This window comes from Hevea brasiliensis, chromosome 17 (genome assembly GCF_030052815.1).
Source record: "Hevea brasiliensis isolate MT/VB/25A 57/8 chromosome 17, ASM3005281v1, whole genome shotgun sequence".
In the NCBI taxonomy this organism is placed as follows: domain Eukaryota; kingdom Viridiplantae; phylum Streptophyta; class Magnoliopsida; order Malpighiales; family Euphorbiaceae; genus Hevea; species Hevea brasiliensis.
In genome coordinates this window covers 2,656,569-2,676,789 of record NC_079509.1, presented here as the reverse complement: position 1 = coordinate 2,676,789, position 20,221 = coordinate 2,656,569, and the positions used below count along the sequence as shown (strand labels likewise).

General features: G+C 33.4%; 2 protein-coding genes across 3 annotated transcripts; one reads left to right on the top strand and one right to left on the bottom strand.

Moving 5' to 3' along the window:
- Positions 1-3,139: 3,139 nt before the first annotated feature.
- On the bottom strand, positions 3,140-9,123 carry LOC110662688 (hexokinase-3). Of its 2 annotated transcripts, XM_021821761.2 has the most exons (9): positions 8,483-9,123; positions 6,196-6,346; positions 5,892-6,074; positions 5,360-5,434; positions 4,784-4,939; positions 4,589-4,687; positions 4,379-4,506; positions 3,908-3,989; positions 3,140-3,794 (listed from the first exon to the last, which is right to left on the bottom strand). In XM_021821761.2, the coding sequence occupies exons 1-9, from the start codon at positions 8,752-8,754 to the stop codon at positions 3,414-3,416; spliced, it is 1,527 nt and encodes a 508-aa protein (XP_021677453.1). In that variant the 5' UTR covers positions 8,755-9,123; the 3' UTR covers positions 3,140-3,413. The 2 variants fall into 2 exon arrangements, with proteins under 2 accessions (XP_021677453.1, XP_021677454.1); XM_021821762.2 differs by lacking the exon at positions 5,892-6,074.
- Positions 9,124-17,547: 8,424 nt separating this feature from the next.
- LOC131168811 (uncharacterized) lies at positions 17,548-20,215 on the top strand. The gene is made up of 7 exons (XM_058140033.1): positions 17,548-17,825; positions 17,920-18,017; positions 18,267-18,349; positions 18,468-18,594; positions 19,144-19,207; positions 19,753-19,850; positions 19,955-20,215. The coding sequence occupies exons 1-7, from the start codon at positions 17,614-17,616 to the stop codon at positions 20,041-20,043; spliced, it is 771 nt and encodes a 256-aa protein (XP_057996016.1). The 5' UTR covers positions 17,548-17,613; the 3' UTR covers positions 20,044-20,215.
- Positions 20,216-20,221: the final 6 nt, after the last annotated feature.

Here is a 20,221-nt window from a genome sequence, read left to right as displayed (position 1 = left end):
TCATCAACTTAATCGCCCAACTCCTCAACTCCATTTTTAATGAGTTCATCACCCATTGTTTTCTCATTTGTATATGGAAATTCTGTTTCAGCGAATACCACGTCTCTTGATACAAAGTATTCTTTAGTTTCCAAATCATACAATCTCCATCCCTTCTTTTCAAATGGATACCCAACAAAAACACACCTACGACTTCTACTACCAAATTTATCTTTATCCTGATTCAGATTATGCGCATAGCACAAACAACCGAAAACCTGAACGTGTTTGTAAGAAGGTACTTTCCCAAAGAGCATCTCATATGGGGTTTTACCATTTAATAACATAGATGGAGTTCTATTAATCAAATACTCGGCTGCAAGTACACATTCTTCCTAAAATTCTATCGGTAAATTTGCTTAGAAACGCAAGGCTCTTACCACATTAAGAATATGGTGATGTTTTCTTTTCACTAGGGCATTTTGTTGAGGTGTTCCTACACAGGAAGTCTGATGCAACATCCCTTGTTCATCAAAATATTCTTTCAAGCACATAAATTCACTTCCGTTATCACTTATGACAATTTTCACATTTTTTTCAAATTAGCGTTTAACCATCACAACAAATTTCTTAAGAACACAAGCTACTTCTTATTTTCCATTCAGTAAATATATCCAAATAGCACGAGACTAATCATCAACAATTGTTAAGAAGTAAATTGCTCCACAAGAAGTTGGGACTCTATAAGGTCCCCACAAATCACAATGTATCAATTCAAAATAACCATCAGCTTTATTGTCACTAGAAAAGAAAATCTCTCTTGTTTTCTTTGCTCTAAAACAAACTTCACAAGTTTTATTAGTTTTCCTAACTATGCTACCAGCTTCTGGAATTAACTCTACCACCTTATAAGAAGGATGACCCATTCTCTTATGCCAAAGCTCAAAAGACCCCACATCAGTTACCTTGCAAGCATGTACCGATGTGACTCCCTTAAGAAAGTACAGCCCCTCGCGTTGCTCACCCGCTCCAATCAGGTTCCTCGAATTTAGGTCCTGTATAGCACAAATTTTGCTAGTGAGTTGAATAACCAAATTTGAATCATTAAGTAGTTGTGATACAGAGATCAGATTGCAATTCAAATTTGGCACATAAAGGGCTCATTGCAATTTCAAGTCTCCTCCAAGCAACACAGTTCCTTCTTTCACCGCCAAGGTCTTTTCTCCATTAGGTAACCCGACTGAGCATGGCACAATGTCACGCAATTCACTCAAAAATGTCAACGTTCCTGTCCTATGATGGGAAGCTCCTGTGTCAATAATCCAAGGAAATGTCCTCTGTGTACCTGTCAGCCTCTCATTGCCACCATTCTGATAAGAATTCAACATGTCCAGCAAAGCAGCCCCCTGCTCTTCATTTAATCCACTAAGACCCTTTCGATCTGAATCTGTCACAATTTCACGCCCACCATCAACTCTAGTTGCTTGTGTGGCATTGGCACGAGCAACTCCTCCCTTGCTACGTCCTGCTCCATTGCTATGTTTTTGACCACCTCCTCGTCCAGCAGAAGTTCCACGTGGTCTATTACCCCACCATTCTAGATAACCTATTAGCTGGAAACAACTTTCAGCATCATGTCCCTCTCGGTTGCAATTAGAACAAATTGAGGATTTGTCTTTATCCCCCCCTGAATTTCGACTTCTTGCTCGAATTGCAAAACTCATAGGATTGTCTCTTTCTTCCTTGGTTCGTGTCATAGTTTGCACCCGCTCTTATTGAACAATCATAGCATAGGCACGATTCAAATTGGGCAAGGGTTCAGTGCTCAAAATATTAGAGCGCACTGTTCCGTATCCTTCTTCATCCAAGCCCATCAAAAACTGATGAACTCTCTCTTCTTCACGCTTTCTTTCAAATTCAATGGTAAGATTGCATCTGCAGCCTGTACAGATACACACTGGTATCTGATCATTGTTGTTTATTTTATCCCATAATGTTTTGAGTCTTCCAAAATAGGACACGATCGATTGACCTTCCTGCCTACAATTCGCCAGACCTGATCTCAGTTGCTGCATTCGTAGACCATTCCCAATCGAGAACCTCTGTTTAATATCCTCCCACAGATCCTTTACGTTCTCCATGTGAGAGATAGTATAGCGAAGCGTCGGTTCAATGGTGTTAAACACCCAAGAAACCAGCATAGAGTTAACCGTCCACCAATCTTCGAGTTCCGGTGAGTCATCTGCTAGTTGCTTAACAGATCCATCAATAAAACCATATTTCTTTTTGGCCCGCAATGCAGTCCGCATAGCTCGCGCCCATTCTTCGTAATTCTCGCCCTTCAACTGAACTTGGGTAATCAAGTTACCTGGGTTGTCATTCGAATTCAGTGTGTAAGAACTAGAAGTTTTCTTTCCTGATCCAGAACTCTCATTTTTCTTTTCATCAGCCATGGCTCTGATACCATGTAAAAGAACTAAGAAATTTTGGAATAAGAATTCTGATGTTTATTGTCACAGAAATCAAAGATATATATAAAAAATTACAGCTAACAAATAGGTTCCTCATCAAGCTAAACTACCAAAATTGTATCAGAATCATACAACAAAAGGTAAGAACAGATATGCACACAAAAATTTTTAAACAAATATCCTAAAAAAATACAAAATAAGTGACAGCTAACAGCTGCCTTTCCAATAGTAATGTTATGAACTCGTGATCATTAGTGAAGAATACCAAGTCAACAGAAGCAAAGAGTTAAGAAAACGTCAAGTGTGATTTGTGGGCAGCAATTTTATGGGGTGTGCAATGGCCAAGATGGACTGATGTGATTGCTGTTTATTCCAGGGCTATGGTTAGAGATAAATCACACAATGTTAATGTAACAATGGTAATGGATGGTCAAGGCCAAAAGGTAAAGGCAAATTCATTGGAGGTGGCACCGACCAATGACACAATAGAAGGTGGCGGACAACTCATGGTTGCAAACTTTGCAATGACGAGGATGAGCATGGTCCCAAATCCAACTGGTAACTTTTATCAATGTCACACTGACTCCATTTCACACATTTCAGGCCTTATCCCATTTGATTCCGAATCCGAGAGACCTCATAGCTTTGGAAGCGACACCCATTTGACCCAGACTTTAAACAGTAGCATAGAATGTAAAAGGCATCACTTTTCATTTCTTCAAAGACAAAGAACATCATTTAACATTTGACATCATCAATATACTACAGGCCTAGAAAGAAAAAGAAAAATAAATAAACCAAAATTGGAAAAGGGGAAAAAAAATTAAACATAAAGATACAGTGAGAACCCATTTGGAAAGATCAAATTTTAGTGACAACCCTTTCAGTATATTGAAATGAATTCTACATTTACAGGGGCTATATGTATATATAAATAATATATATATATATATATATATATATTTATAGCAACTGTACGCTATCCACAGTGTAGGAAGAATATGAGGCAGCAATGATAGCTGCTCCGACGCCTGATCCATCTTCTGTGGCCTTAAGAATGACATGTTGGGCGATGTCTTCTCCCAATATTTCATTCAAGGCTTCGTGCAAGTACTCCCTGAACATTGTATAGCTAGTATATAAACCCCCTTCAATTGCAACGACTGTTCTTCTCATCTTTATGTCACTTCTACCTCTTATACTGCTGATGCCCCCTGTCCCATCCCGACCAATCTTCTTCAAGATTCCCACAATGCCAGCAGCTGCCAATCGAGCAGCCCTACGGGTCACCACATCACATATTCGTACAACAAGCTTTCTGACCTTCAAAGGGACTTCTGGAATCTGAGATAATGCAATCACATAAACCAAAAAAGAAACATAAGTATTCAATCCATCACAGTCCTTTATAATTGTATGGAGAATAAAATAAGCATGTGAATACATGATTCATCTACCTCCAGTTTTTCTTTCAAGATTCTAGCCACTTCCTGCAAATCGGGAGAATCATCCTCGTGCATTTTAGACACGAAGGGTGTACTTCAGTAAACACAAAATGGTGAAAATTAGTATTAACATTAGAGAGACTTGAAAATGTACAAAGATAATAAGGAACTATCTCATATTATCAAAACATGGCACAATGTAATTCCTACAGCTGCAATGTTGGGCACTCTATAAACAAGAAATTATGAATGGCTTACCCGGCATGCAAAGGTCTTTAAAATAAAGAAACAGTAATTGTAACAGGACCACTTAAGATAACACTAAGTAAATCAACAAATGCTCAGAATATAAAGTAAGGTATGCAGTATGTGCACCCACATCTAACTTAAGTTTAATTATCTATGTGTGTGTGTGTGTGTGTGCGTGTGTGTGTGTGTGTGTGAGAGAGAGAGAGAGAGAGAGAGAGAGAGAGAAGCACATACTGCAAAATAAACGGCACCAACAAGCTGGGAGAGAGAGGACCAAAGATATCTGACTCCTGTGACATTCTGAGAATCACTCTCCTAACTATGTCACCTAGATACAGTCCCGATATCATTTTCTCAAAACCCTGCATCAAAATCCAGAAAACGTTTTCTTTACAGGAACCACAAAAGACTATATATATATATATAATATAAAATTCCCCTTACCTGATCATTTGGATTAGGGCTTTCACCATCCAAATCAATATCATAAGAAGTTCTTGGCAAATGAGATGACCAGAAGTTTCCCCATTCCATGTTCACAACCTAATTAAACGAGAGAATGGAAAAACGTGAGTAGACAAACATACCACTCATCTTCCAGAACAAATAGTGGACTGAATGTGATAAAAGAAAGTATACCATGCCTCCAGAAGTTGTAAGAAGGCCTTGACACTTTATAATAGCATCTGACCGCTCCAGATAGGAAGCATTAGTACCCGTTCCAATTATTACTGCAGCAACAGTGTCAGCATCATGGTAATGTCCAAGAGCAAGTGTTCCCACAGTATCATTTACCTGCTTAGAACAAATTAGAAAGTTATACTTTCCTCATTGTTTCATTTTTCTTTTTGATAACATAACCAATCTGACAATCAAAGGAACTCCACTTAAATGAGAAAGAGATTAAAGAACCTTTATTGGCCCCAGGTCCCCAGTAATGGTCTAATCATCCTTTGTTATGACTAACTTTCCAAAATGATCTAACTATTCACCACAGCAAACTATATAAAGCAAGACAAGAATACTAACTTAACAGATCAAAGATATATTTTTATTACAAGCCAGTTCACCTTTGAAGAAAATAAAGCATAGTTATGACTTAGAACATGAATACCAACTTTTCATTTAACCTAACACACAAAAATAACAACTACATGATTGAATTAATATTTTTAGCCAAGAACAATGTGCTTTAGGAAATTGCAAAGTGCTTACCAATACTGCAACCTGCATGTCTAAACCATTCCTGGCCAGTCCTGCTTGTAAACATTCAACAACCTCTCTTCCAACCTATAAAAATATGTGCAATACACTAGTAAAAATCTGCATTTTCATTTATGACAAGAGAGTGGAAGGAAAAATAAGAAAAAAAAAAAAAACAAATACAAGAGGGACTTGGACAAAATGTAGAAAAACTTCTAAATAAATTACTGTAATTATTCCAGGGTTGGACCATATAAGTTTTAGCCTGTCCTCACTCCTCATCCCAACGTTATGTAACGTGCTAAATACAGTCCAAAGGTTACAATTGGTTTACTGTTCCTTAAGAGGAGCATAATATTCGTGTTAGGAGATGTAGACATCAACAAAACGGAATAGAGGAACCACTGTTTTTCTCTTTTTAGAATTGATAAGCATAGTTACCATTAGGGGAAAGATACAGTCTTAAGCACAAATGTAGTTGGCTTTCACAAGTTCCTAATCTAAAGCACCTCAGTATATTTTTATCAAATATCAACCAACACACCATGTCATCAATAGCAAATCCTTTTGTCCATCTGATAAGGATCCCTGAACGAATAGACAATTGTTTCACCGGAAAAGAAAATGTAAACCCAAGTTCTCTTGTTCTAAGTGAAGAAAACTCGGAATTATTTTCTTCCTTTTCAACAAACTGCTTTAATGTTGTAGCAATAAAGTCAAAGAGATCCTGCAGGGGAAAATACATATTAAATTCCATCACTATAAGTGGACAATAATCTCTTTTTTTTCCTTCCCAAGTAAAAGCATGTCAAAAGAAAGTAAAGTTTATGCATTACAAACTCAGTTACCTCACTAGTGCTTGTCATCAGGTGCTGAGGAATAGGCAGCAGTTCCACATCTTTTGACAATATTGAGGAGCTTCTACCTCCTAGTTGAACCCTTACGACCCTGAGATTAGTACCACCAAGATCCAGGGCGTAATAAGTTCCTACCTCGCTCCTGACAACATGATGAAATATCAATATACCAATACAACCTAAGCAAACTTTAGAAAAAAATAAGATACTAAATTTTAAACAAAACACATCCAACAACTGATCATGAAGTCAAACCAAAAGAGATTTGAAAACAGAAACACACATTGAGTTTTATGGAACAATTGTTGATAATAATAAACTCCAACAATCACCATACATTGAACTTGTACAACATCAACTTGTTTATTTATGTCTTCACCCTTTAACAACTAAATTCTAGCTGCAATACAGATGGTATATTAACGCTTAGGAATATCCAATACCATTGGCAGCCCAATCCAAATTATAATTTGCAACTAAAGAACTCAAGATGATACAGATTCTAAAATATGATCTCTTAAATTGATTAAAACTGTCATTTTCTTTGAAAAGAAAAAGGAAGAAACAGCAACATAATCGAACCTAAAGCAGACACCCTCACACAAATTCATAAGTCACTATAGAAGACAGATTTTGCAGAGCAGATTACTACATTAAATGTTTATTCCACAAAAATCATGCCTGCCAAATTTCAAATTGATTGGACATTCATATCAAGCCCTTGTACTATTGAGTATTTTGCATTAAGCTATCAGGCTATCAACATAAGATTTGAAATGCATGATGAATGTTTGCAAAGTATTTTGCAACTTCAGCAATAAAAGCCCATACAAATATATGCAGCATGACAGTAGAAACTATCACAACGGGTGTAATTTGAACTTGCCACCTAAAATACATACATGATTAACCAGCTGGTACTCCAATCTCCAAATCTCCAATCAAGCTAAACAACACTAGTGACTGTAAACATTCCAAGTTCTAAACAGTCATGGGCCATCCTAACAAAGAGTGGCCACTTGGTAACAAGATGTTTGCTTGCATCAATAACTTACAAATTCAAATCCTCGATTATTTCAAGGATGATATAGTTAGCATTTATATTTCATTATGAGTCCACGATTCAACTGTAAAATTAAACCTATATAAACACACCAGGAAAGACAATTGACACCATCAATGTTAAACAAATAAGACTGATGAATTTTAAACTAAAAGAATATGATACAGCTTCTGTCCATTGATTCTTTTGCATAAGCAACATGGAGATGAGGACCAAGTGAGAACCAACAGACTCCACTTGACTTGAGGAACCTAAAAAGGCAGTATCCGTCAAACAGTTCTAACAAACAAATGGGAATAGGAGTGAATACAACAGAACCTTTTTAAGATTCTATAAAACCTGTCTATAAAGTTTTGAAGCAAAAATATTCCAAATTCAAGTAGTAAAGCTTGATTTATCACAATGACGAACGTCAAAGAACAGATAACGTGATATAAGTGTATATATTTATGATTTAAGAGTGAATACCTTTAAAATTAACCCTAATACCAAAAACACTGCATCATTGTCATCTAAAATATAGAACCCAACAAGCCAAAAAAAAATGCAGTTACAAAAGTGAAAACACTAATAAACCATAATATTAGAACAGAAATAGAGCTTAAATTTGGATGGGAGTGTACACAGAAAAAAAAAAAAAGCAGAAACAGCCTTCAGAAAGAGTGACAAAATCGAAGTTCAACATACAAACTCAAAAATAACAACAGAAAACCAACAGGAAGAAGATGTTATCAAACTCAGTTAAAAATATAAAGAGACGAGAAGGATAACAAAATGTAACAAAAACAGTGAACAACTGCACCATAACTCCACGGAAATGAAATTGATATACAGATAGAAAGGCGAGTATAAAAAGGAACATTGTCCACCCAACGTAACCAAATAGCAAGAGAGATTTTTTTATAAAAATAATTAAAAAAAGAAAAAAAAAACACATTGAAACCGCTTGCAGTCAAAAGCATTGAATTCAACCCAACACCCCCGCCAAAAAAAACAAAAAAGTAGGCGTACGAATATCAACGAGAAAATAGAGAGAATGACCATTCAGTCGTTCCCTTTATTCCAACGCCAACCCATAATCAATCAAAAACCCAGAAGCCATAACCTTCCAAAAAAAAAAACTATACTGTCCCGTACCAATAATCGAAACAACGAAAACTCATTAACCCAAAATCCACAAAAATACCATCATTCATCCGGAGATAGATGGATTACCCAGTAGGTAAATGGTCAACAAAAGTGAGCAACATTTTGAGCTTAGAGCCTCCTTCAGAAGCCAAACCAGCATGCATCTCCACAGCCATAGCATCTACCACCTGTCTCAACCTCCCTACAGGGGTCTCACATGACTCTTCCAACTCCCTCAACACTCCCACCACACTCCTCCACTTCCTCCTACTTCTTACCCTCCTGCCAAACAATACCCCCGCGACCGCACATGCCACCACCGCTGCACCCACCGCCACGGCCACCGTCACCCTTCCCATCAGCACCTCCCACTATGCCTACCTATACAAATGCAACAATCGATACTTGCATATAACCTTACGCACCAAAACGTCGCCGTTTCATTATGAAAGCTGTTTGTTATGTTCTGGAAATGACCTATTGTATGAAACCGAGATAGGAGAAGAAGTCGTTTTCTGCTTGGCTTCTGATTTCAAGGTATTTCAGGTTCCCACCGGCGGTTTCGTAACGACGATAATCGCCGGTGAAGTTTCTCCTTGTAGATGAACCGTTCGAGGAAAGGCTTAAAAGAGTTGTTGTTTTTTTTTTTTTAAGGTTTTTCGGAGAGAGAGATGAAGGAGTAGACTGTATAGAGAGAGAAGTTGGTCCTAGCACAAAGAAGCATTAAAAATACGAACTAAAGGGACTTATATATGTTATAAAATGGCAGATTTGCCCTTGGTCATGTTAGAAATTAACATATTTGTTAGAAGATCTTGGATGATTTTTTACCGCTTATGAAAATTTTTGAGGTTAATGGGAATTTTTGACTCGTGCTCGCCTTTTTGTGGTGTTGGTGCGCAACATTGCCATTGAAGTTGAGAGATATTACAATTTTAGTAATAATTATTGATTATTTATTTATGGGCCACAAGTGAGAGACTTGGGGAAAAAAGGTTGATTAACCTTGTTTTTGAAAGCTTTGCCTTTGCTTTTTTCCTTTGATAGTTTTGACTCATTGATTAAGACCTTTCCAATTGGGAGAGAAGGCTACCAAATACTTCTTTGTGCCCTTTTAATTTGTTTACTTAGAGAACCAAAAAGTTGTGCTAATTTAGCATGTGATTTTGACCTCTAATCTATAACTACTCTAATTCATATTAGTGGCTATTGCATAGTAATTTTTGTTCATACACAATATAATGATGCTTTGAAGATTGTATTTGGTAGTTTTGGTTGATAATGGCATGGTAGCAAGCAATAGGGACATTAGCGGTGGTGGTTGTGATTTGTTGATCATATTCATTTACTTAGCATTGATTTAATTGTTAAACCCAACTAATGGTACGGTATGAAATTTATTTTCCTTTTCAAATCTTTCTTCATTTTGATTTATAAAATTTACCCATAAGAGCATTTCAAATTTTTTAAAAAATTTTTGGTTAAGAAAATTTAAATTTAAATTCTAAGACATTTTATAAAATATATATATTATACTATAAAAGCCAATAGACCGACTAATAATTAATGGGCTATAAATATAAAGTAATAATCTCACTTATCAATATAAAAATAAAAAATTTTAAAATAGATAAATTGAGAGACTTAAACTCGAGATACCTCTCATTTATCTACTTTAAAGATATAAAAAAATCAACTACATAATTTTTAATTGATATAAAAAATAATTTTAAAATATTAAATTGACTCGATAAGATTTAAACTTTTAAACTTATAGCACTGAAAATCAATTTCTTTACATACTATCATTAGATATTTTATTATATATCAGAATATAATAATATTATAACCTTTTATAAATTATTAAATTTTATAAGGAAAAAAAGTGCAACCCAACAATAAAAAAATATATTATATACCAGAAAAGTAATTTTACCAATTGTGAACACATGTAAACTCAATGGAATTAATTATCCATTATAACTTTTAATAAGAATAATAATAACAAATTTATTTGATATAGTGATTAATATATAGTAGTTTAAATGTTGTTTGGACTTCTTAGTGTCTTACTGCCAAATTGTTGAACAAGTCAAGTCCAGTGGAAGACAACAACATAACAACAAATGGATAAATTGAAAAAAAAAAAGGAAATAAAAATAAATAATTAAAAAAAATATATATATATAAAATAGCAAAGTGAAAAAGTGCAAAGAGAGAGCAAGGGGTATAGTAGTAATCTCAGTGAAATTAAAATAAAAAACCCCAAAATAGCAAGGGCCAAAGTCCAAGTGAAAATGGTTAGCAAGTGATGACAATAGGCATAAAAAGAAAAGGAGGAAGGGCAAAAGAGGAAAATAAAATATGTATAGGTTTTTATTAAGATATTTTATTATTTAATTTGCACATATTAATTTTCATATTTTTAAAATTTCATAGGTTAGTTAAAAATAAAAAAATAAAAGTGAAAGTCTTACATTATTAAATTTAAGAAATAATTAATTTTTTTTAATAATGAGCACACCAATTTTTTTATTATATCAAGTGTACCTTATTATTTATTAAAATTTATATTAATAAATTTTAATATTATAAATAAAATACTACAATTTTTTTAAGTATCATAAAAATTGAAAATAATTAAAACTGAAATAATCCAAAATAATATAAAAAACAAGGAAAACAAAAATCAAAACCAAACAGACCATTGTTATGGTCACTGATACATATTTACAAGAGACAGCTGCATCCTCTCAATAATTAAAAAAAAAAAAAAACTAATATAAAAAAGACGATCGATCATACGGCGACGGTAGCTGCGTATCTCCCTCCGTACTTGCCAGCTGTGTCCCCGCAATTTCCAGCTGTGCTCACAAGTAAAGCTACCACCTCTGCCAACCGGTTTTCTTTTTTTATTATAAAAATTACAAAACCAAAGTCATGGCAAGTTGGTAACTTCAAGTATCCGTATTTTTTTTTTCACTTCGCGGTAAAAAAAAAAAAAAAAGTTAAAATAAAAACTTATCTGATTGATAAATAATTATTAATTAACATTTTCCAATAAGAATAAAAAACATATACAAATAGTATTACATTCAGAATAAATAAATAATTTTTATGAATTAATTTAATTATTAAAAATATATATCACTCATCTCATATATTTAGATTTACGTCTTCATTCTTTTAAATTTTTTATATTAATGATTTAATCATACAATAATATATAATAATTAATTAATTTACACATATATTGTTTTGGGATGGGCTATTATGCATGCAACTTTGTTAATGATAATTAATTGACATGCTTTTGACCCATCAACACCTCCTCACATGGTAGCAATCCAAATTTGAATGTTATTAAATTCAATTAATCTTGCTACTAATTTTCAAATTCAAATGTGTACATATGACATGTCTCTTGCTCTATCTTGTCTTTCAATTTGTCCCTTTTCTCTTAATTGTCTTCACTTTTATAGCGTGCTTATACATTGTTCATCTTTCTTTACTTTTTATATTTGTTCTTCTTCCTTATAATGACTAGAAAAAGTGAATTTCTTTTACCCATTTTAATAATTTTTATTTAATTATAAATTAATTACATTTTAATAAACTAATTAATCAAGTTCAACTTAAACATAAAATTATATACAATAATATTATAAGTAATTAATATATTTAATTAAAATATATTAATATATTTTATGTATGGAGTCAATGGTGAATTGAGTTTATATAATAAAAATTTTTAAAATATTTATATGCTCATTATTTTAATTATATATATAATAAAAGTATATTTATACAAGCGTTGATATAAATATTTAATTTAAAATTATTATAATATATAATTTATGAATGTTTTGCTTTATTAACCAATTAATATGGCATAAACTGTTACTAGAATAAATAAGAAGTAAAAAATTATTAAAGAAGGAGAGCAATCGACATAAAATGGACCCCGGTTATCTAACCATAGGCCTATCAAATATTATTATTTTATGCCGCCCCTAACCCATAATTAATAGGTCAAATCAAAGCTTGACCATGGCTGCTGCTTATTAGTTCTTATACGATTACCATTAATAAAAACAAAATAAAAAGTCATGATCATTAAGCTTAAATCCTAATCATGGGTAGCTAACAAATAATAGGATGAAAATATAAAGAAATTAAAAAGGCATTATTAGTATTTTGCGATCAATTAATTAGCTTTAGCAATATTGGTCAATGACTTATCCAAATATCCAATCAAAACACAAGCCTAATTTTATTAATTTTTTAATATAGGGTGATTGGAAAGTGGGGTTAGAGTAGTGTTCTCATCTTAGAAAAAATGGATTAGTGACAAATGCTTTTGATAATCCTCAATATCCACGTGATTAATCTACAATATGTGTTAGCTTTGAAATTAATTGCTTTAAATAGTATACTAATTAATCTAATCTAATTAATAATTAAGAGCTAGAAATGCTATAGATTAATGCTACTTTTTGAAACAAAATTATCAATACAAGTACATGTGGATTAATGTTTAGCTTTGCCTTTATTAAATTTATGTTATTTTTAATTAATAAAATAATAATAAAATCAAACATTTATTATTGCGTTAAAAATTTAAACTATTAATAAATATGTAATTTCAATTCTTTCTAGTGTAACAACCTAAGCATCATACACTAAAAGGATTCAGACAAAATGTTAGCGCGATTTTAACTCCTTATAGTATAACAGTTCAAGCGCCATTAATTGAAAAGATCTGAATAGGATGCTAGTCTACTAAATTATTCTATTTAGTCTCAATAATTCTTTTTAATATTCACAAATAATTTAAATTTATAACCTTAACTTTGATATAATTTATAAGATTGAATTATTATCACTATATCAAAAATTTAAATTATTAACAAATATATAATTTCAAGCCAAAATATTACGAGTTGAAGAGGTCTAAATAGGACATTGCTTATTAAGCTATGTCACCCAGCGTAAACAATTAGGTTTTAGATTTAATATATATATAAATATAAATTGAAATTCATGGAGAAATCCCACGATTTCATATCTATTGATTTGAAGTAAAGTTGGCTTTATGCGCCTTTTTATAATCCTTTTGTAAAGAATTGAAACCGGCCACGCAATGATACAATTTGAAGAAAGAAGTGCCTTCTAGCCAATAGCACAAAAGCTCATTATCACCTTTTTGAGAGGATCTAAATTCGCAGATTTCTCTTTCTTTAATTAATTAATTAATTAATTATACCATATATGGCTTAATTATGGGGCCAAAAAATGTCCCTCACACTCTGATTTCCATATCGTTGGTCACATGTCAAATTAATCCTTTTTATACAACAGGGTTATCAAATTTAAATTAAAATTAAATTCAGTATTTAAATTTTATAATTTTGTACACTTGTGTATTTAAACTGAGTCCAACAAAATAAAAAATTATTTGAGTTTGGAAAAGTTCTGTAAATGATGATATGAGATGGTTATGATAGAGAAAATTGAGATGGTCAGAAATGAAATAAAATAAAAGAATATATAGAAGAAGCCGACCAAAAAGTGCAAAATGAATAATTAAGGTGGATCTATCTCATATCTTTGGAGATATTAATGTCCAAGTTGCTTTTACAAATTCCACTTGTTTCCATCATTTTGGCATTTCACACACTACAATATATGCACTCACGTTTAAAACATATACAGTGAAAGGTTAAGTTGGCATCAACTGCAACTCGCCTTCAGGCCATATGCCCAGATATCTATTAATATGGGTCCAAATAAATAAAGAGAGGGTAAAAAATTCACCACTTTCTATTCCTCTTGTGACTTTGCTTCCATTGTCACCACTACTTACATATCTTTGCCGCATGTTACACTGCCATCGATATCCTTGCCAACATAATTCAAATTGCCACCGAATGCAGCGGTTTACTTTTAGAAAATTTCAGCTCGAGACTAAATATTATATCTACGTGAGAAAGAATATTGATTGACTCAGTTTATAAATGCTCTCGATATTTTTAGACCTATTTTAGATTTAATGGTAAGCCCTTTATGTGAGATAAGTTAAATAAGAGATAATAAAATTATTTCATCATAAACTTTTAAATTTAGAGAATAATGACTGTCATATTAAATTTTTCTTTTTCTTTTTTCTTGTTAAAAAATATAATTTGAATTTATTATAAATTTATCATTTGACTTTATTATTGAAGCTATATATATTGATAAAAAAAATATTTTTTTCATTATAATAATTCTAAAATAATTTAAAAAAATTAATATACAACTCCATAAAATTTGACTACTAGAAATTAAGGGTATTTTTTTTTTTATATATGAAATTAAGGCTCTTTATCGTAAGCCGCAATATGTAGGATCCCGGCCACGAGTCGCTGTCCATACACGTTCCTTAAATAGCAGCGCGTGTCAGTAGAAGGTGCCCACTGCCTAACTAGATGGGACCACCTTGAGCTGTGGGTTTGACATGTGTCGAAATTTGTATTCGGACAGCTCACCTTCTATACGATTGAGGGACCACACGAGAACCCATACTCTCTCTACTCTCCTTCTTTGATTTCCCAGTTTGCCCCTCCTAGAACTGTGTGCGAATTTCACTCTTTTATCCGCATTTCACACCAGATCAGACTAGGAATAGCAAAAGGATCCGAATTCCACCGGCATGCCCGAACCTGATTAATCTTTTTGACTTCCTCTCAGTTTTGATTTGTGCGGCACGAAAATAGGAAGACTTTCTCCCATTTAGAATCTCCATAATCCGTTTTATATAATAATAATATAATTTTTAAATATTATATTTTTTAAAAAAAATAATTTATTTTTATATATTTATATTTTTAAATATTATAATTTAAAAAAATTAACATCTTATTTTAATAATATTTTATTTTTTAATAAATAAATTTATATTGTATACTAATAAATTAAAAAAAAAAAGAAGAAACTTATCTCGTTTTGTTTATCCATTGAAAAAGTTCTCACCTTGACTTTAAATTCTTGTGGAATGGAAATGAGGGGAGAGATTTCTGTCCAACTAATCATGATTGGACACATCATCGATCTCATCATAAATCCATGTCTATGATTCCTTGGACAATAATTTATCTGTGAGTGATATTAAATTGTCCATTTATTGTTCAGCAATTTGTTTTGGACCGTCCTTTTTTATTACTGAAATTTATGTTCAATACTAAAATTAACATCAAATTCTTTCTGGTGGTACTTTAAAAATATTGTTGAAATTTAAATTAACATGATTAAGCTTGCGAAAATGTAAATTTGTGTAATTCCTCAAATTAGTGTTTTTTTTTTCATAAGAATAAATAAATTTATTAAATGAAATAAATTTTATTAAAATGTAAAAAATATTTAATAAAAAATAATTATATACAAAATATTTTTTTATAAAATAATTTATATAAAAAATTATTTTATATATAAAAATTATTTTTCACAAAATAAATAAATTCTTATATCATAACTAATGTGTAGGTTGCAGGGATTAAAAAAAAAAAAAGTGAAATATGTTTCTCATTAAAAAAAACAAAAAAAGGCAACAAATCGATTTTTTTTTCAGACATTTAATTCGATTGAGCTCTATGAGCTATGGTATGGATACCCATGGGAATCTTTGCCATCTAATTTTTTCTGTGGAGAATCTTCTTCAACTTGGCAAGCCTTTCAGCCAAGTTAAAGGCAATAAATCCATAGATGTTTAAGTCACTGTGTCCATTTCACTTGTGTAGCACCCTCTTCAGAAGTTAAAACAATTTGATCTTCATGATTCTCAGAACCTGATAACACTCCCTGATATGCCTTCAGCTTTGAACTTAGAAAGGATAATTCTTCATAATTGTTACCAATTCACTTCTTGAGATTCCCTCATCCATTCAATGCCTTCACAAGCTTGTTTATCTTAGTCTATCTAATTGCAAAGAGCTGCAGTATCAGCATCATTGCGACCAAGTAACCTTTTCGTATTGAACATTTCCCTGATTATTCTGAGAGCCTTTTCAACCTCATAGCATTCATCCTCCTCATCAGTGCTATAACTATTTGACAGGCCTTTTCTTGGGGTGGAAGAAGTCTTGCATTGATGCTTGTGACGGATTTTGCTTCAGTAATGGCTTCTTCAGCTGACGTTTTGAGGATGCCGTCGGTTTTTCTTGCATGATTTTAGGTTGTGTGGTTCTTGTGATTGCCTGTTCTGTTGCTTGTTTTGCTTTGCAGGTGCTTTATTTCTTCTTCCATTGGCAACAGGTGAGTGCAAGGCTTTTGGATTTGGCCTTTTTCGTCTGTTGTCACTGATAGGTTTCCTTGCAGCAGTCTTGCTAAAGTATACTTTAGAATGCAATTGGCAAGTTAAAGAAATAGATTTATGCTTTAGAATGCAATTGGCAAGTTAAAGAAATAGATTTCCTCTCTTCAGGGCCACTATTGATCTCTTTCTTTAGAACTGGAACTGCTCCCTCATCAGATAGCAAGAAGAAGTATCTCTTGATTCCTTAAGTTTTTGGCTTTTGGCCACTTAATCAGTCGTTAACTTAAGACTTTTTCGATCCTTTAACGAGATGAGAGCACTTAAATTCCAAGTTTTGCCCCAAATTCTTGCATTCTTGAACTACTCTTCTTGCAATAACCGGCAGAGAAGGGCCAAAAAAGGACCCATAATTCTTAGCAAAAGGAATACCTTCATAATTTTCTCCTGGGATATGGATAAAGCAGACCCACTTGCCTCTTGCATCTTCTTTCTGTAGATTTCTTTAAGCCTCTGCCTTAATCCCAAATATACAAGCTCGTCCGTAACTGCCATGACTGACTGCAATCTCAAACCAAGAAAACAAAATTTGAGTGCCAGAGAGAGAAGAGAGAAGGCAAGAGCGAGCTAACCAAAGAACGTTTTCATAGGGCATTAATTATTTTTCCTTCTCCTTACTTGATTTGGAAAACTATTAATAGTTTCCCAATACTAAGTGGATTTATTGTGCAATAACCATCGCAGCATGTCAAATTTAATAGGCGGAGGCGTAACCACGTCATCACTAACCATAAGATGCCACACGTAATTAGAAACCCTAGATTGCCACGTCATCAACCTAACGATAAACTGATAACGGGAATGAGAGGCTACTTTCATTTGCGTTTGCGAGGGAGAGAGAGAGAGAGAGAGAGAGAGAGAGAGAGAGATGGCGCGAGCTCTGTTTCACTGGAAGAGCACAAGCTTGATGGCCTGCGTTAAAGAGACCACCCATGATAATAGTAGAGTTGAACTTCCCGATAAGACCCGGAACTCGAGGGTCCTGGTACTAGGTGGAACGGGTCGGGTTGGCGGGTCCACCGCCATTGCTCTCTCCAAGCTCTGCCCTGACCTTCGACTTGTTATTGGTGGTCGGAATAGGTAATTAAGATTATAATTGATGTTTTTCGGTCGAAGAAATTATGTGTTTCTTGGTATTTAAGATGCTAGTTGACGAAATTACTTGAAATGGCAGGGAAAAAGGTACTGCAATGGTGGCTAAATTGGGGAAGAATTCAGATTTTGTTGAAGTCAATATTGACAAAGTAGAATCATTGGAAGCTGCTTTAAGTGGTGCAGTAGTTCTTCCTACTCCAGTTATATAACCCTCTTCTGTATTTACTTCAATTTTAAAGCAACTAGTTCTACCTTTATGAGCCAAGATAACATATCTTTAAAGAATCCAGTTTTATGCCATTAATTGATCAAGATTTTTGAAAAGAATGTGAAATACTGGTATTAATTGATGCCCACGAATCGGAAGCATGATATAATTAAAGAACATTCTTCAGGCATCCTGTAACTGTATCAGTTCCTCTGCAGATGTGGATCTTGTGGTTCATGCTGCAGGACCTTTTCAACAGGCAGAGAAATGCAGTGTTCTTGAAGCTGCCATAGAGACCAAGGTGAGGCAAGGTAATAAGTGTCTGCATTCCAACGTTGAAGTTGGATCTTCTGATTTGTGTATATGATACGTTAGTTACAGGGTATTATCTTACGACTGTCTTTTTTCTCTTCCAACAGACCGCATATGTTGATGTTTGTGATGATACAAGCTATGCACTACGTGCAAAATCGTTCAAGGAAAGAGCTTTAGCTGCTAACGTTCCTGCCATAACATCTGGTGGAATCTATCCTGGAGTAAGCAATGGTACAATAACTGCATTCTTGATTTGTGATTTTACTTTTAGACTATTTACTTGGACAATGTGGGGTATTAGGTTCCCAGTGTGAAATCCATGCCATATAAATTTCCAATCAAACTTATCATTGGTGAATTTTATGGGCATATTAGTGTAACTTATCTTGTGTTGTGGCTTTGGACTGATCAATGGATCATAGATCTAAATCCTTTTGAATACATGTGCAAATCGAAGTAATTGGTTTTGTTGTTTTGAGATGACTTCTTTGAAATTGTAGCTCAACTATGCTTGTTTATTTGAGTTTCTGAATCTTTTCTTGGATTCATGCTCATACGGTCTGCATGAAGGTTGTGCCACTGGCAACCTTATGCAAATCCTCCATTTGGAGTTTTGGACTTCAAACTAGCAAATGTGAGAACACCAGCTGAATTACTTGAGAAATTATATTATGTACAAGTGAGACAGATTTGACATTTTTAAGTAGGGAAAGCTTCCTTATATTTGCAGATTTATTTTTGTTGGATCACACACAAATTTTCTAATGAATATTGTGACAGTGATGGCAGCAGAGCTAGTTCGTGTTGCTAGAACAGAAAGCAAAGGGAAGCCAGAGAGGCTGAGGTAATTATCTTTCCTTCTTCAATTTGAAGTGCAAGAAATTGTAGCAGCCAAAAACCATAATTTTTCACTTCGTGTTTCCAGGGTTTCTGTGACATATTTAGCTTTAATTTGATTATTCCTAATCCTTTAGTTGTCAATCTGAGCTTCTCTCATCTTAATAGCAGTTTAGTTTTCAAATATATGTTACAAATAAGTAATGCTCATCTCCATCTATAATTGCTGGCATAACTAAAGATTTTATTTGTAATGGTTGTACCAGCTTTAATTCTCACAGCAGTTCTCTCCCTAGCCACACAGTCATAGGCATGTACTTCCAATTCCATGGCCATCATCCTAAGTTTCCCTTTCTGATTTTGGTCTTTTTTGGTATCTTTGATCCCTAATTTTGACGTAATATGTGTTGTTATGCTACTACTGGAACGGGAATATCTTCTCATATTTAGAAAACTATTACAAGGTAGGATAAAAAAAGGAAAAAGGTAGTTTCTATTCCTCCTTTTTCCTGTCAAATTCATGCAATTTAGGCTTGAATTGGCTCTTCTTAGGTTCCATTACTACACAGCGGGAACTGGTGGTGCTGGTCCAACCATATTAGCTACTAGTTTCTTGCTTCTTGGCGAGGAGGTTGTTGCATATAGTAAAGGTCAGTTTCAACTACATATTTTACAAATCGGCATAGTCACTTTTAACTTGAATTGTGCAGGCTTATACATGAAACTTAACCAATGGGTAATTTGCTTTAATCAGGAGAAAAGGTCAAACTGAAGCCATATAGTGGAATGCTCAACATTGACTTTGGAAAAGGGATTGGAAAAAGAGATGTTTATCTGTTGTAAGTTCTCTTTGAAAGAAATTCCTCAAAGAGCAGTAAAAACTTTCATTTCTTTGTTTGGAGTTATCTATTCATGAAGGTAATCATATCCGCACTAATCACAGTGCTTAAGCATCCTATACTGTTAAACCAATTCTGATTATAATATCAATGTGGTTGTATTAAATACTCATGTAGAAATT

Coding starts and splice junctions, on each gene's coding strand:
- LOC131168811 (XM_058140033.1), top strand. CDS start 17,614: ATGGCGCGAGCTCTGTTTCACTGGAAGAGCACAAGCTTGATGGCCTGC. Junction 18,018..18,266: donor ATTGGAAGCTGCTTTAAGTG/GTGCAGTAGTTC, acceptor GTTCCTCTGCAG/ATGTGGATCTTGTGGTTCAT. Junction 19,851..19,954: donor GGTTGTTGCATATAGTAAAG/GTCAGTTTCAAC, acceptor TGCTTTAATCAG/GAGAAAAGGTCAAACTGAAG.
- LOC110662688 (XM_021821761.2), bottom strand. CDS start 8,754: ATGGGAAGGGTGACGGTGGCCGTGGCGGTGGGTGCAGCGGTGGTGGCA. Junction 5,435..5,891: donor GATTTGCTATTGATGACATG/GTGTGTTGGTTG, acceptor ATATTTTTATAG/GTTGGAAGAGAGGTTGTTGA. Junction 3,795..3,907: donor TCTTGAAAGAAAAACTGGAG/GTAGATGAATCA, acceptor GCATTATCTCAG/ATTCCAGAAGTCCCTTTGAA.